Source organism: Lipotes vexillifer, unplaced genomic scaffold (genome assembly GCF_000442215.2).
Source record: "Lipotes vexillifer unplaced genomic scaffold, Lipotes_vexillifer_v1.1 scaffold415, whole genome shotgun sequence".
NCBI lineage: Eukaryota > Metazoa > Chordata > Mammalia > Artiodactyla > Lipotidae > Lipotes > Lipotes vexillifer.
This window is the reverse complement of record NW_006774345.1, coordinates 385,815-399,784: the sequence shown is the minus strand read 5'-3', so window position 1 is coordinate 399,784 and position 13,970 is coordinate 385,815. Positions and strand designations below refer to the sequence as shown.

The 13,970-nt window shown below is 35.1% G+C and overlaps 1 protein-coding gene across 5 annotated transcripts in view; it reads right to left on the bottom strand.

The window, feature by feature from the left end:
* Positions 1-1,254: 1,254 nt before the first annotated feature.
* The window catches only part of DCN (decorin), a 46,407-nt gene continuing 33,691 nt past the window's right edge, over positions 1,255-13,970 (bottom strand). For 2 of the 5 annotated variants that reach the window (XM_007449106.1, XM_007449107.1), the window contains 3 exons: positions 10,474-10,567; positions 7,021-7,159; positions 1,830-2,274 (listed from right to left, as the gene is read on the bottom strand). In XM_007449106.1, the coding sequence (XP_007449168.1) occupies positions 2,080-2,274; positions 7,021-7,159; positions 10,474-10,567 (428 nt within the window). In that variant the 3' untranslated portion in view covers positions 1,830-2,079. Of the gene's footprint in view, positions 2,275-7,020; positions 7,160-10,473; positions 10,568-13,970 lie in introns of all 5 variants that reach the window. The other 3 variants (XM_007449103.1, XM_007449104.1, XM_007449105.1) reach the window with 3 other exon arrangements.

The window sequence follows — 13,970 nt, the reverse complement described above, 5'->3', positions numbered from 1 at the left end:
TCTCACTGTTGTGGCCTCTCCCGTTGCGGAGCACAGGCTCTGGACGCGCAGGCTCAGCGGCCATGGCTCACGGGCCCAGCCGCTCCGCGGCATGTGGGATCTTTCCAGACCGGGGCACGAACCTGTGTCCCCTGCCTTGGCAGGCAGACTGTCAACCACTGCGCCACCAGGGAAGCCCTGGGCTATTCTTTGAGTGTCCTGACCGGATCCATTCCCCTCCCTTCTCTGCTCTGCCCCAGGAAGAGGCTTAATCTTCCTGGTTTTCTTGATGGTTATCTTCCCTTTAGGTTTGATCAGTGAAAGGATGTAAAGTAGAAGGAAAGAAAGGTTGATACCCTGCTTCAGTACTTCACCTCTGGTGGGTGTTACAATCCCTCCAGGGACATGGCTGCCTGGGCATGGAAACCTTCCATGGCTGTCCTCTCAGCTCCAGAAACTCAATTTCTTCTGCTGTCCATTTAGCCACATGGGTGAGAATGCCTTTCCTCCATTGCCCATTCCTAGGTGCCTCACCATCCCTAATTTCATGCCATAAACTCTGCACACACTCTAAAACAGTCCCTTCATTAAATTATCCTCATTTAAATTCTCTGGGGTAAATTCTGTTTTCTACCAGACCCTGACTTGTACAAAGGTTAAAAGAGAAAGCTCTATTGCCAGGTATTTACCAGGTATTTAACTATAAGAAAGTTATTAAACTTCTCCTAACTTCAGTTTACTTTTCTACAAAACGGGAATAACAATAGTATTTACTCATTTGCTCTATAGGGTTGTGAAATTTGTATGTAATAATGAGGGAGAATCTCATGACTTTTCCTGAAATTTTGTGTTAATATGTTTTTGTGTGTGAGTAAATCATGGAGGAGATTCATATTTTGCAACCATACAGGAAGCCAGCCTGAAAATGTAATGAAGGAAGGCAAAGCTGAAAGAATTGCAGAGAAACTCTGCTAGAGGCTCATCTAATAGCAGGACTGTTTTGTATTTCCCTTTATCGTTACCAGTTTGGATTTGGGTCTCAGTATTTACAGTCAGAAAACACCCAAGGTTATAAAAGAAATAAACTGTTTTCTCATGTTTACTTATTAGATGGTGATAGCATAAATGTATTTTTTGATAAATATTTACTCTTGGTAAATCAGCCCATTCCCCAGGCTTGTTGAATGGTCTGCTTTGATAGCTATTTCTAAATCCTGCAGAAAAAAAAATTTTAAATCGAAGTTTTAACTAAATGCAGGAAATATTTCTAATACATCTAGTAAGTACAGAAATGCTCAGCCTGATTACACACATAATAGTTTTTAAATTGATTTAGTATTTAGTAACTAAAAATATTGGTTTTTTAGACCAATAAGAGAAAGTCAGTTTTGTGCCTTATCAGCTTAATACTGAATATAGATAAAGTAAGTTATAATGCACAAATGTCAAAGGACAGAGGTAGAATACATACCTAAGAACTTGAAAAGGTGTGCTGTTTTTATCAAGAAAGCAATGTTTACTCTCTTCAGAAAATTGAGGTTAGGGAAGATTTACAATTACGCTTTTATACCATAGTAATTTAAAATGTACTTGTGAATTTATTGTTTTTCAAAATAATGACATTAGCAAAAATTTTACATAGGCTGTATTGAATTTACACACTCAAATGAGGCTTTCTCAGTAATAATGGGGATGAATACATTATTGCTAGGCTATGTCAAAGGCGCTAACCCCCCTATGAGTTACAGGAGATTGATACCATTTTTATTGATTTCTTCTGGAAATTAAAAGCTCCACTAAATTGTTTACTCCCAATTTTACATTTAGTGAAATAAGAATATCTGCAATAGCTCAGTTAACATCAATAATAAACTTCAAAACAGGATTCTGAAAATGGCAGGCAAATGTTTTTTTTTTTTTTGTAGGGAATTTTTTAAACTGCATATTTGGCTTTATGCATAATAAGTCATGTGGGAAAAACATCCACATTGCAGTTAGGTTTCCAGTATCTAGCTTTCTTTTTTTTTTTTTTTTTTTTTTTTGAGCAGTGACATTAACGCGATTTTGCCAGGTTATAAAAAACGAGGGTTTTCTTGGGAGCTACTTATAGTTTCCGAGCTGAATGGCAGAGCGCACATAGACACATCGGAAGGTGGATGGCTGGATCTCCCAGTACTGGACTGGGTTGCTGAAAAGGCTCACCCCGGAATAAGAAGCCTTTTTGGTGTTGTATCCAGGTGGGCAGAAGTCGTTAGGGCCGATTGCAGAGATGTTGTTGTTATGAAGGTAGACAACCTACAACCCAGAATAATGGCACATGGTTATTTTCCTCTAAATATATTGAGACCATACACATATATACTTTATTCTTTTTTTAGTACACTCATCCTTCAGTTTAAATACCTTAATACTTCTCAAACCAAACTTTTGATTTCTCTCTCTTTTTTTTTTTTTTTTTTTTTTGCTGTACACGGGCCTCTCACTGTTGTGGCCTCTCCCGTTGCGGAGCACAGGCTCTGGACGCACAGGCTCAGTGGCCATGGCGCATGGGCCCAGCCACTCAGCGGCATGTGGGATCTTCCCGGACCGGGGCACGAACCCGTGTCCCCTGCATTGGCAGGCGGACTCTCAACCACTGCGCCACCAGGGAAGCCCTCTCTCTCTCTTTTTAATCTTGCTTTTCCCTCCCTTCGTCTTCCTCATCTCAGTATATGGCATATCAGTCTTTCCAGATGACTCAGGCTAAAAACACTGACATTATCTTTGACTCTCCCTGTCTGTTATACTCTCTGCCCAACCATCAACAAATCCCGCTAGTGCAACCTTCAAAATGCACATATAATCTAGTTCTGCCCCATATCTACTCCTACAGTCTTATCCAAAGCCACCATAAGGAAGTAATATATAGTGAAGTAAGAGAGGGTATAGAGTATTAGAATCGAAATTAAAAATCACAAACTCTAAGAAAAACTTGAATGTCACTGCATTTGGAATATATAGACCTAGAAATTTTTAAGAAAAATGTATTCTATGTTACAAACTCAGCTCAATGAATATAATGTTATAGTTCATCAGAAATTTTTTCTGAAATATGTTTTATGGTTATGTTTAAGATAATGGTAATTTGTTCATAGATTTTCTTAGGGAAATTAATATCAGACTTAAAAAGAATTATAGAAATGAGTTTTTACTCCAATTATTTATATGTGAATTCTGAAGAATAAGAAGTGAATTGATCATAAACCCAAGGCTAAAATATAATGCTAAGGCAATAATTTCTAAAGCAAGCTATAAAACCTATGAGGTACTCCCTTAAAATAATTGACTTGACGGCTTCCCTGGTGGCGCAGTGGTTGAGAGTTTGCGTGCCGATGCAGGGGCCACGGGTTCATGACCCGGTCCAGGAAGATCCCACATGCCGCGGAGCAGCTGGGCCCGTGAGCCATGGCCACTGAGCCTGTGCGTCCGAAGCCTGTGCTCCACAACAGGAGAGGCCACAACAGTGAGAGGCCCGCGTACCGCAAAATAATAATAATAATAATAATAATTGACTTGAAATATTGTTCCACCTACCAGAACACTTGCACTCATATGCTGGTGAAAAGGGTCTTAAGAAAGGGTTTAGAAGGAGAACAATAGATGTATTACAAAAATAGAAACAAGGAATATTAAAATCAAAGCAGTATCTGTGAGGTTCGTGTGTGTGTGTGTGTGTGTGTGTGTGTGTGTGTGTGTGTGTGTGATTCTCAAACTTTGAAAATTTCTTCTTGTCATTGACCATTCTCCATTTCTCAGAAGTGATTAACAAGAAAGGAGAGAGGTGTTTGGTGGGAGTTTATGGCTAATAGTGAAAACAAGAGAAGGAAATATCAAGACATAAAGAAAGTATTAGTCTGTGTAAAAAGGAAAGTAAATTTCCAACCTGTTCTATGAGGTCAATATTTTCTTAAAGCCAAACAAAAATCATCACGAAAAAGAAAACTACAATTAAATATCTCCTATATAGACAAAAAAATTAACACAATATTAGGAAACTGTATCTCACAACATTATAAAAGGACTATTCACCATGGCCAAGACCAAGCATGATTTATCTCAAGGGTGTAAAACTTATTTAACTGGAAATCAATTAATTTAATATAGCATATTAAAGGAATAAAGGACAAATCACATGATCATCTCAATAGAAAAGAGAAAGCATTTGAAAAAACACTTTCATGATAAAAATTTTCAGTAAACTAGAAATCAAAGGGAACGCTTTTAACTTGATAAAGAGCATCTACAAAAGACCTATAGCTAGCATCATGCTGAATGGTAAAATGTTGATTGCCCTTTTAAACTAGGGACCAGGCAAAGATGTCTAATTTTATCACTTCTATTCAACATTGTACTGGAGATTCTAGCCAATGCAATGAAGTAAGGAAAAGAAATTAAAGCAATTCAGATAAAAAAGAATACTTAAAATTCTCTTTATTTACAAATTACATGATCCTGAATGTAGAATATCCAAAGGAATTCACAAAAAATTACTGCAACTAAAAACAATTTCAGCACAGCACTAGGGTAGAAGAAAGATACACAAAAATCAACTGAATTTCTATAAACTAACAACAAAAAATTCAAAAATAAAATTATGGTAAACAATTCATTCACAACAGCATCAAAAATAATACAAAATTTAGGAACAAACTTAATAAAAAATTGTAAAACTTGCACACTAAAAATGCCAAAATATTGCTATGAGAAAATAAAGACAAAATAGAGAGATATCCCATGTTTGTGCATTGGAAGACTCAATGTTATTACAAGGAAAATTCTCCCCTAATTGATCTACAGATTCAACACAATTTCTATCAAAGCCCTAGCAATCTATCTGAGAAGAAATGAACAAGCTGGTTCTAAAATCTGAATGGAATGCAAAGAAACAAGAATAGCCAAAATTTTGAAAAATAAGAACAACGTTAGAGGGCCTTCATTTCTAATTTCTAAACATAATCAAAACCTACAGTTATCAAAAGGTGTAGTACTAGCAAACAAAAGTGGTATATCCATACAATGAAATGCGATTCATCAATAAAAATGAATGAATTACTGACACACGCTACGATATGGGTGACCTAAAATTACTATGATAAATGAAAGAAGCCAGCCACAAAAGCCACACATTGTATGATTACATTTATATGAAATGTCTAGAAAAGGTAAATCCATAGAGACAGAAAGTAGATTAATGGTTTCCCGTGGCTGGGGATGAGATTAAGAACAAGTAGAAATATATAAAAGGGATATTTTGGAGGTAATCAAAATGTTTTAAAACTGGATTGTGGTGATGGTTGAATAATTACATGATTTTGCTAAAAATAATTGCACTATATAGATATAGAAAAGAAAGTAGAGTAGGTGAAACCCCTGGGACCCTCTAGAAATGCAGGTAAAATGGGTACATGGATGCCAATTAGAGATGGAAAACCAAGAGTGAGGTCCTTCTGAATGTGGGGCTCTGTGTGAATGTCCATGAGATTTGCTGATATTCAACAAAGATTTCAAAATGGCATGTTTTAGAATTTTTTCTCTGTGACTCACAGTAAGACACACACTATATATTGAGCTTTAGTATATATGGATCTATGCATATGAAACAAAAATTTTATTAAATACTTACAATTACAGTGATATTTTCTATCCTATTCAACTTATTCCATCCCATCCCATGGGATATTCCAAATGAAACTATTAAACTGATTTTATGAACTCAGTAATATGTCCAGACTAAAATTTGAAAAACAGTAATCAAGAAGATGGAAATTATTATTCTGAGATCTAAAAACAAAACCCAAACCAACCAAACAAGAAAGCCCACCACCAACAAAAACCTTAATAATGACAACATTAGCTTTTTTTATTAGGTGTTCCAAGCATCTTGGTTTACTTGTGGCTCCAAGCTATGCTTACTCACCACTCTACTACCACCACCAAAGACCCATTGAAAATGAATCACCATGAAATAAAATGTCTTTAATTTCATCTTCATATGTAGAATTCTTACACTTTACTGAAAGCTAGCTAATGTAAATTGTGATATGTAAACTTAATTTGGAGTTTTTGGCACAACTCAATAAAATAAAAGAGATCAGAAATTTATTGACACTGTTGACAGCAGAGTAAAGGATAAACCCATTTTGAACCTCAAACAAAGAAGTTGAGATACTAGATTACCAAAAGGTCAACTTTATAAAACGGTTTTAACTGTAAAAGAGTGTCAGTTTAAGACACAGTTTCTGAATCACCATGATTTAACTAAGTACCTACTGAAATTTCTGAAAGAAACAATTTAAATACAATCTTTAAAAAAAACTGAAAAATTAGAAGAAATATACAAATATGTAAAATCTGTTGATGACCACATTATTGATCTTTTAAAAATATATAATTTAAATAATGTGTTTGTTTAATTTCCTCAAGGTAACAATGGAAATCTTATATTGTTATATATGAAATTACTATGATTATTTAAGGTAATAAGCACGCTTTACATTTATAGATTTGTGGACTGTAAAGCTATATTACCATAGTGGGCCACTGAACCATATCTTCTTATCTTTAAGAATACACTATAACTTGATAATTTGTATAAAGTTAATTCAGTCAGTCACACTACTATCAATAGATAAACACTGTCTTTTGACCTATGTGACATCTGCTGAAGCTCAAAGTTACAACTACTATTTTATTCCATATCTATGCACTACAGATGATATCATCTTTTCCAACAAGTATGTATTTGTTACACTGATCTGTGACTTGAAACTACCCTGTTTCATAAAAAAAATATTACATTCTGGAAGCAAGCATTATAGTAAGTTCAAGGCAGTAGTCCTAATTTTAAAAAAGTAATACTAATTTAAACCTATAGATCTCACAAAACCAGAATGAATATGTAGAAACATTAAATATATCTCTGCAAAAGAATTTCTAAGCAGAGCTTGAATTGAGGATTTGCTCCCTAGATATCCCTCACAATAGTTAGTGGCATTGCATTACCTGGATGTACTTATGATCCGCCAGCCCACCAGGCACTTTGATAAGCTTGTTGTTGTTCAAATGAAGTTCCCTCAAATGAGGAGTGTTGGCCAGAGAGTCATTGTCGACAGCAGAGATGCTGTTGAAACCCAGTCCCAACCTGCAACAGAAAACAGAAACGAATGGATACGCTACACGTGGATGCCTTCTTACAGGCGTTGTGTGATTAATCAAGTCAATAGGAAAAGAATTTTGTTTTGTTTTGTTTTTGTACTTACTGTTACCTCTGCCTAATGTGATTTTTCCAAACTTTCTGAGTTGGATAGAGCCCATTTGTTCTTAAGGTTTCAGCTCAGAGTTACCCTCTTTAAAACTCCTCTGACAGTACCAGACTGGATACGGTGTACCCCTAGTGAATGCTCATATAGCATCCTGTTATCACCCTCTTGTAAAACTCTAAGGACTGTGTACTTGTGCGTCTTGCCTTGAGAAAAGTGACTGTCTTGTGGTATATCCAGTACTAACACAGAGCTTGATATGATCAATGAATAGCTGCTGAATTGACTGTAAAATGAATACAGTGAATTCATTTGAGAGAAAAATGAAAGGAACATTATCATTTCTGGCACTTTGTAAACCAAGCAATTGTATATTTATTAAGCAAAATTTATTTGTTGTAAATAAAAAGTGAAAGGTTCTAATGAGTCAGTAAACCTACCTGCCACAAAGTTTAACAGAATTAGCATCTTACATTTGTTTGAGTTTATCAGTGACCATCTGTTAACTGTCAGAATATGCCTGGTGCCAACATTCTTGGCCTCTAGAGCCCTGATCTCTGACCCTGACCTTGGCCCCTCTGACATTTCTCAAGGTTTTGGGTTGTATTTTTTTTTTTAATTAGATGTTTAACAAGTGAGACTCTGCAGCTGTGATGTCCCCTCACAGTAAATGGGATTCAAAAGTCAGGAGAAGTTGACTTGAAGACAAAACTTGTGTACCCAACATTCTAGGAATAAATCTCTGTCAGAACCAGAGTTCTGTCAATCCAAAAGGGCAGAGAGAGATGAGGCAACAAGGTTGTGGAAGAGAACCAGAAAGTTCTAAGGAAGAGAAAGGGGAAGAATCTATTGGATTCCTTCAAATTTAGTGAAAAAGACTTGGGTCCTTTTTGTAGGATGATTCCTGCTTGCTTTCAGCTAGTTGAGATCTTTGAGCCCTTTTGGGATTTAGATGTTGGTTTAGGTAACCAAAGTCTTCCAGTTCTAATCATGACTTGGTATTTGAAATAACTGAGATTAAAGTGTACTGATTTTAGGCTATTAATAGCACAGTTGGTTTGTCTTACCTATTGATTATCAACCTGGCATCTTGTCTCAAAATATTTTGTTTTTTCCCAGTCTTAAACTTTCATCTCTTGTTTCTGGTCTTTCCTTTTCTATTTCAGAATCATGTCTCTATTTCTTATAGCACTCTAAATCCCATATCCAATTTGGGCTAATATATTTCTTAGAATATAATAATCTTAATTATCTATTGAAGTAAACTACATTTTCAATGATTAATTTATATTCACTCATCAAATGTTTTTGAGAACCTATTATGTTGAAGACTTTTATCCTAGGCTTGTGAGGGCAGAGGAGACATGGCTCAAAAACCACTATGATTCTTTCCATCAAAGAATATTCCACCTATTAGGGGAGATGATGATATATATGCTTAATAAGAAAAGGGAAGTTTGCCTGATTAAAACACTTTTTTTTTTTGCAGAGGGACATACAGTATTTTCTCTTCACTTGCTCCTAGTAACTAATCGGAATATTTGCACTGCAACAATGTTCTGAGATCAGTGGCTGCTTTTTTCTCCTTTCCTCAGTTTTGATTTTCATCACCAAAATACCCTTCATGCTCCAAAATCAGTGAGGAGCAAAAAACAAAGATTTGATGGTTTAATAGATGGATTTTTCTGGACTTGATTCCAAAGATAAATGTATTTAGTCAATTCAGGAGTTGGGAAAGTTTGTTGGCCAATGAGGTATTTTCCTCTGATTTAATGAATGGAATTCAAAATCCATTTAAACAGAAATCTTCATTTCTATTGACCTTTTCAAAGTTTATTAGCTCTTTATATTTCTATGCTTCTATTTGATACAAAGCATATGATTTTATATTAAAGAGAGGAAACTCAAAATCTCCATACCACTTTCAGTACAAAATAAACTTACTTTTCTAAAATGGCACAAATATTACGACTGATTTACCATATTTAGAATTTTATACTATGGTCAATCCCAACTGTTACTTCTACTCTTCCTCTTCCTCCTCCTAATAATAATAATAATCCAATAATAATAGCTGTCCAAAAGACAGTTCTACACAATGCACAACAATGCAACTTATCTTCCTACAGTTTTCTCCAGCTAGAGAGACCTAATCAACATAGAAAGGCAGGTAATGCATAACAGTATTTTGAAAAATATGTTCTTCATTAGAGAGTATAATTAAAATAGCTTTAGATAAAGGATTTCTTATCATTTGAGACACCAGGGTTATATATTGCAGCTATAGTCACATGCATATGACACCTTCAGGCCTCACGCTTCACTGGGTCACTGGGGTATACCCACAGAAATGGGAAAAACTGCATTATATATCCATCTGCTCTTAGGTATTTCTCAGAGACAAATGATATGCTTTATATTTATTTATCCACTATGAAATTTATATGCAAAAAAAGGAGTGAGCCAATTTGGTACAACCCTGTGCTTCTCTGTAAGGACATTCAGCAATACGTGTGGATGAAGAGCAGAGTGTTCCTTGAAGACAGCTGAAAGGGTCTGCCAGCACTCTTTTTTTTTTATTGCTTTACCACATTGCAAATACAGAAAGACTGAAGTTAGGTTAGAAAGCAGGATGGGCACTAGTGATCATCTATAAGGAAAAGAAAAAGTTAAGAAGGCTCAGAAAAAAAGTTTTTTTAGAGTACATTAAATGTCCAGAGACACTTTAAACTCTTTAGAGAATAGGAATTAGAGAATCTCATGATAACTATTCTGTACTGTAGTGTGAGATGCCCAATATTCCCATGTCTGGTAGCTTTCATTTTAATACATTTTCAGATTCTGAATACTATGTTATAATTTACTTAGCCTTCTGTTTCATACAGTCAAGTTAGAACAGATTGAATGAATATACTGATTTAATCAAATATCTTGTACATATATCTAAATTAATCTAAAAACAATATGGTATTCATAAAAAATAAGGGTGATTTTGGTGGGGTTATGATAAGAACACTTTCATTATTTTTTTTTAATATTAATAATTGGGTAAGCTGAAGTTTGAGGTTTGTAGAAACAACAACAAAAAATTGTGGTTTAGGCAAAAGAATCAATCATCATGTTTCTAATTCTGAGCATATAGGCACAATATACCTAGCCATTTTACTGATAGAATGTTATGAAAGAATATTATTACTTAGCCAAATTATTCAGTCCTTTCAGGCTAGCTGCATCAACTTTGGTGATTTTGTTGCCATCAAGATGTAATTCAGTAAGGGAGGGAGGAAGACCTGCAATATGGAAATATAAGCATTTAAATTAGCAGATAAATGTAATTAGAGAATGTACAAAGACTTAATGAGAACATGTGCCATCAATTTCCCCAAAGACATACAGTTTCAAAGGACTTTCTTTGCATCTGATTCATCAGTTTTGCTTTTCATCTTTTTCCTTCATCCCTTTTATACGATATGTTTTGGGAAGTAGCACAAGCCCTTTCTGCTTTTCTCCTCGATTTATTATGACAAAAACACGGACTGGGTTTATCATGTAGTAGATTTTTGTCTTAGCCACTGTCAGGATACAGTTGTAGAACTGAAGAAAAACCCTGAATCTCATTCGTTTCTTGCAGCTTTGTTAATGGGCTATAGCACTGCCATTGACAAAGGATAATAACTGTAAAATGAAGAGATGGGCATTTGCACTACAATAAAGCGATTATGTATAAGTTCAACCTATAAACAGACTTAACCAGGTATTTTATTAATGAGCATAATTAATAACTAACACTTATATACTGTGCTGGCTTTAGTTTTAATCAAGTTTTCCATGAAAACATCAAATGCCTCTGTAATACAGTGTGTAGCAAGAGCTAACGCTTACTTGTTCCTTTAAAATCAAAACTGTTTCTTTATACAAGATGAGTACAGAGACCTATAATCAAGTGATCTGCCATATGTGGGGAACCTGGGGAAAATATTTTAAATCCAAAGTATCCACTAAACCTCTGGATATTACTTCGTGAATGGCTACGGCTTCTAAAAATTTAGTAATGTAAATTTAAAAGTTTAAATCTTTTATTTTCATTTCCTCCTGCCATCTGCGGCTCTATTAGGTTTCTATACAGCTTTTTAAATGGCATATTGTTCCATTTACAAGAACAGCAACAACTACAAAGAAAATAGCAAGTTGGTTACATGTAGAACTAACATCTGCTTAGCAGATATTGGGTTGGCCAAAAAGTTCGTTCGGGTCCTTCCGTACGATGTTTCAGGCAAATCCGAAAGAATTTTTTGGCCAACCCAATAGTATTGGTTGTTTGTCCATAAAGAATAAAACTGGAAAATCACAGGTTCTGTTTGGTCTGAAATTTTCATTGCAACCCACTGAATTCTGTCAAGATCGCCTATTTAACGTAAAAGTTTATTCCATATTTGATTTGAAAATGACAGTTTCTCAATAGTAGTATGATTTGTGTGGGAGATACTAAGGAAAGGAACTTGTACTTACTAAATGTCTGTTATGTGCTGAACACTGAGATTAGCATTTTCGTAACTTAGCTCATGTAATTTTTTTCAGTGTATAAATTATTTTTCATTAACCTCGTTTCATCGATGAGGAAACAGAGATTCACAATTACCCATTTTGTAGGCTATCTAGCTACTAAGTGGGGAAAGTAATATGCTCCCAGATGGCCAAAGAGAGTTAAAATAACATGTTCTTAAATGAAGGTAATGAAATAACAATGGCATTATTCTTATGAGTAAATGTCAGGAAATCAGTCACTCTTGGAATAAGGGATTTCAACCACTTGAGTCTCCTTAGAATAAATAAACGTGGATTTTTAAAATACTTCTATAAAGAAAGCAAGTGAGTATATAACAAAGCAATGAGTGTATGTCCTTTTTTCCCTATCACTATGAAAAGACATTAAAAAAATGTAGTGTCTCTGGAACACCAATTATCATCTCATCCATCATTCTTACCTTGTTTCTAAGTGTCTTCCCTTTTGGGACATCAGTTTCCAAAAAAAAAAGTTATGGGAAGTTTGACTGTGGAAGGAAATTTTGCAGTGGGATGGAGAGAGGCAAATTTATAAAGAATATCATTAGCCTTTGCCACTATAGCATTTAGCCAAATTACTTTTTTTTCTTTTCCTTTTCCATTTTTAAGATAAAATATATTGAGAGCCTACTTTGGGCCAAGTACTCTATATATATTACAAGTCTTATTTATTGATACATCTATTAATCCTCACAAATATCCTAGAAGATAGGAGTCACTAATAGCTTCATTTTATAGGTAACAAAACTGAGGTTTTGTGGAATAACTAGCTTGAAGTCACAAAACAGCTAAATGATTGAGTCAAGCCTCTCAGCCAGGTTGGTCTAACTCCAGAGTGTGAATTTATAATCTCTCTACTCCTCCATGGCCTTTTCATGTCCCTCAGTGATGGGACATAATATATGGAAATTAAGGCGCCTGGAAAGTGGTGACATCCAGGCATAAGGGTCCCAGCCTAGGAAAGGTAGACTCTTACATGACACAGGCATAAATATTCACAGGAAGAAGGACTTAAGACGGCAGCAGAGGAAAATGGTCAAACGCATGAGCTCTGATGTCAGCCCAGCACAACCCAGCTGTGCCACTTCCTAGCTCTAAGGCCTTGGTCACAATTTATCTCTTTAAGACTTATTTTCCTCACTTATAAGACAGGTGTGATAATATTACTATAAAGGATTGTTTTGAGATTCATATAACAGAAGCCATGAAAAGCATTTGGAACAAGTGCTTAATAAAACTTACTTACTATGATTTTAATATTATTAAGAGTTTAGTAACTAAAAGCAAGCTAGAGAAGATGAGAAAAGAGCACCTAGCATAGGGATAGACACATGTAAGAAATCAAGGAAAACTGATCACTAAGTGATGAAATGTGTTACTGAGGTATATTTAGGAGATGTGATTAGAAGGACAGCAAAATCAAAGATTGTACTTAATGCAAATCATCTGGCAGCATCAAGTAATGAAAAATACCTGGACTTTAAATTCTAGCTACTTTACTTCACCTCCTACAGCTCTAAGCCTTTAGGCAAGATAAATATAGAAAATTATATGTATATGTATATATATATAATAAAATATACTATTGTAAATATAAATTAAAAATATATTTACAAATATAAAATCCTTGCACTGGGGATTAAAAAATTACTTGTTACATGTAACAAGTCAGAGACTCAACATGAAAGTCCTTTGTGAACTATAAATCAATCTCCCTCTATCTATCTATCTATCTATCATCTGCACCAGTAGTTGCTATTAATGGGCATCAAAAACATACTTTGTAGCAAAAAGACTGTGGAGAGGGCTAGGGGTAGTAAGAAAACATTCTATGGACTCCGTACTCGCTAGACTTGAAGTTTCTGTGGAAGCACAGTAAAGGGAAGTTGTTTTCTGTGGGCAAGTACCTATATTTTCTACCCAATTCAAGAACAAGACATCTAAGTTGAGGAAGGGCCAGACTAAGGGGAAAATTGGAGAATACAGAGGCAGTTTTGTGAGACTGAAAAACCTGGGACCAGAAAAATGTAAAACTTAGAGAAACTTATTTTTGGTGATTTGATGCCTTTTCTGTCACAAAGATTGGCTTATGTGCCTCTCCGGGCTAAGCCTTAGCATGATGAGCTTACC